This window comes from Engystomops pustulosus, chromosome 9 (genome assembly GCF_040894005.1).
Source record: "Engystomops pustulosus chromosome 9, aEngPut4.maternal, whole genome shotgun sequence".
Classification (NCBI taxonomy): domain Eukaryota; kingdom Metazoa; phylum Chordata; class Amphibia; order Anura; family Leptodactylidae; genus Engystomops; species Engystomops pustulosus.
Window position 1 is genome coordinate 412,604 of NC_092419.1, and position 3,852 is coordinate 416,455.

The 3,852-nt window shown below is 40.4% G+C and overlaps 1 protein-coding gene across 1 annotated transcript; it reads right to left on the reverse strand.

Moving 5' to 3' along the window:
* Positions 1-2,064: 2,064 nt before the first annotated feature.
* Positions 2,065-3,074, reverse strand: LOC140077454 (olfactory receptor 6C74-like). The gene has a single exon (XM_072124678.1). It carries the CDS (start codon positions 3,072-3,074, stop codon positions 2,121-2,123), a length of 954 nt encoding a protein of 317 aa, XP_071980779.1. The 3' UTR covers positions 2,065-2,120.
* Positions 3,075-3,852: the final 778 nt, after the last annotated feature.

Consider the following 3,852-nt stretch of genomic DNA (forward strand, 5'->3'; position numbering starts at 1 on the left):
ATATGCACCCTCAGCATATGAACACGGGAAAGTGTGATCGAATAATAGTGGACAAATTTATAATATAGTTGCGAATAAATTAATAAAAAATGATTCTGTATAACACTTTAAAAACATTAGTATAGACCAGTGATTTTCAACCTTTTTTGAGCGGCGGCACACTTTTTATACTTAGAAAATCCTGGGGCACACCACCAACCAAAATAGCACAAAATGACACTAAAAGAGTCATATTATACATATAGTTAATAATAAAGATTCTAAATTTATTTTACTCACTCAGTGTGAAACCCGGGCCTGTTTGGATAAACACAAGGGATATCCTGGCAGGAATGGTGGAAAGACACACACGAAGCTCTTCCTCAGCAGTTCTCAGTTACTCCCTGTTTTTAGTATATGGTGCTGATTATTATGTGGCTCATATACAGCAATATAAAGGGGGACAATGAGAAGTACTAAGGCCATGAGGCTCATATACCCAGCATATGAGCTGGTACTTGTAGTACTCCAGCCTCATGACTATAGTATTTCTCATTGTTATATGCAGTATACTGCTGGAGTACTACAAGTACCAGCTCATATGCTGAGTATTCTGCCAACAGTTCATATACTCAGGCAAAAGCTCATATAGTCAGCGTTATTGGTGGCCATTACCTTGGCGGTGGGCAAATGCGGGAGTCTCTCCGCTCTCAGGATGATGCGCCGGCCTCAGTGTCGTCATTTTGTCGCGCGAGGTTCAAAGCTTTCATGTGTTATTGTACACGTCTCCTACATTGTAAGAAGCTGTGACTGCGCATCGCTGCGCATTGCCGGGAAACAAAACACAGGGGGCACCATAGTTTGGGGAACTTTCCCCGCGGCACACCCGACCGTGTGTCGCGGCACACTGGTTGAAAATCACTGGTATAGACAATATTAAATAAGGAAAAAAGAGGTGCAGGTTCAATTTTTACAGGTCATAAAAACAAATATAAATGCCAAAAAAAATTAAAAATTAAAGCGTTAATGTAAATAGTGTAATTTAAGTAATCACTCAGGCCCTCAGTCACGAAGGTGTTAAAAAAACCAAAACCTTGGCTGTTTAATATTATAAGAGGTCACGAACAGAGGCTTAAACAGTACTGTAAAATTCAATCTGCTTGTGATATACTTTGGAAACATATTAACATCTTAAGATACACATTAGTATTTTCAGACAAGTCAGAACACAAACTGCATCCAGTGCACTCCCAGGGGAATCCACACTCCACTCTTCTGTAATATTGGTAGTGGGTAATAATTAAGATGCTACATCAGACACCGGGCCTGGAGCTAATGATGTGGAGGCTCTTGGCAAAGTGCCAGTGGTTGTGGAAGGTGCAGATGTCCTGGGCGTTGGGGTAAGCTTTGGAATTGAGGGTCTCCTCATTGTTTGGCCACAGTTTGCTGCTCATGTGATAGTTTCAGTGAGATTTACCATTTGCGCCTTACTTGCGCCTTAATTTAGTTTGAAGCGCCAAGACATGCTGGGAATCACAAGTGATTCATATGACCCTAAAATCTACTCCTCACAGATGGTTGTAGGGTGTGATAATTCGGGTGCAACAATGCGCCAGAAAAAAGGTGCAGCAACTTCAATTAAGTGCACTAAAGTGAAAAATCTGGCCCCATATGTTTGTCTCAATGTTTCAATCTATGTGCCACTCGCTAATCTTTGCTAAGCTCTACTAATCAATTTACTAATTAACCTTCTTACATGTGTCTTTGTTTATTTTATTTTATCATAACTACAGACTCTGACCTGATGAAGACACCAATACGGTGTTGAAACACGTTGTCAAAATAACCTTTATACTCTTTGTGTACCACCATCCAGCTCCGGGGCTGCAACTTGCACCTTGACCATCAGCCTATTATTCACATGGAAGTGTAGGGGGATCACATTACCATCACTCATACAGTATGAAGGCAAAGTCTGTGGTGTAAAATATATTTTTTTATTGTACAGTATATTCTAAAATAGTTTGTGGAAAAACATATAAAACAGAATTTTGATAACAGATGAGAAGTTGATGGTGAACATCACGTAAGAATAATTCCATACTGCGGTAAATACACATATATCATTGTTCATTGCCATCTTAATAAAATGTTATTCTGCTCTTCGCCATCCACCGTCTCAGGGCGGACTTCATGTCCTTGTTTTTTAGGCTGTAGATCAGTGGATTTAGCATTGGAACAGCAGCTGTGTTGAAAAGTGAGAAGAACTTTTTGTCTGCGATGCTCAGTGTGGTCGGTAATATGTACTGACAGGTCAGGATGACATAGAGAATGGTCACTACAGTCAGATGTGAGGAGCATGTGTAGAAAGCCTTCTGCCTCCCGCTACTGGTTGGGATCTTGATTATGGTTGAAATGATAAAGACATAGGGTACAAAAGTCAAAATGAAGGGCAAGAGGGTTGAAATAATCAGTCCTTCAGTGAGGTTTAGAAGCTCCAGTATCGAGGTATCACTGCAGGTCAACTTCACAAGGGATACCAGGTCGCAGAAGAAGTGGTCAATACGGTTGGATGTATAACAGGTAAAGCCAGATACAATAACAACCGGTGGAATGACTAACAAGAAACCCAACAGCCAACAAGATGAAGCTAAAAGAATGCATGCTCCACTGGTCATGATGGAGTGATACCGCAAAGGGTTACATATAGCTACATACCGGTCATAGCTCATCACGGCCAGGATAAAAAGTTCATGGCCTGTAATGGAAGCAAAGAGGTACACCTGGCTAAGACAACCATGGAAGGAAACCGCATCATTCCCCAAAATGAAGGTAAGGAGAACTTTATGTAGAGTGATTGTCGATGAAGACATGTCAGCTATAGACAGGTTGGCCAAGAAGAAATACATGGGAGTGTGGAGGTGATGATCTAAACATACTAGTAGAAAAATGGTCACGTTTCCAGCAAGGGTTACAAGATATATCAGGAGAACCAGGAGGAATATTGGGAGCTGCAGTTCTGCTACATCTGATATCCCTTTAATAATAAAGTAGAGCACCATAGTCTGGTTTATAGGACTTGGATTCATTGCCATGTTTTTGGATCTGAAAAAAGGAGACAATAGACATATGGTAGTTTAAATTTTTTTGGGGGGGATTTCTCCTCATCCAAACTTGAATATCCATAGACTAGTAACCGACTAAGGTTCTATGAAAAATGTATATAAAATAACCCTGACAAAAGAGCAATAGTATTAAAAATGAGAACCTATATCATTCAGGATATCTATCTATCTATCTATCTATCTATCTATCTATCTATCTATCTTTCTACAAACAGTGGGCCACATGTATTACTGGTTTTCTCTGTTGTTTTTGCGCCTTTTCATAGTGGCACACCGTTTTTGCACCATTTTTGCGATTAAACACCAAACTAGCCACTTAGCAAAAATAACCAGGTTTCCCTCATCTATCTTACCGATCCAGATGTTTTGTTGCGCATAAAACGGGCGCAAAAACACTCCAGCACGAAGGTACCACCAAAGTGTCATGGGAACAAGGATTATCAATAAAACCTCATTACAGACACCTTACAGCTGATTATTGCAGCCTGAGACTAAAGTAACATCCAGAGGCTTCAGCAGACATTGGGCCACATTTATCACTTTTGTGCGCCTAAGTGTAGTAGTTGCGCCTAAATTCTGGCGCACTGTATTGCCAGAATTATCACAAGTTACAACCATCTGTGACAAGTTAATTTTCTGCCTCTTATTAATCACTTTTAACCCAGTTTAGGCGCAATGTTAGATTCGGGCACTCACATGTCATCCTGCTATAAGCTCCTCTCTGCTTCTCCCACATCCCAGAATGAAG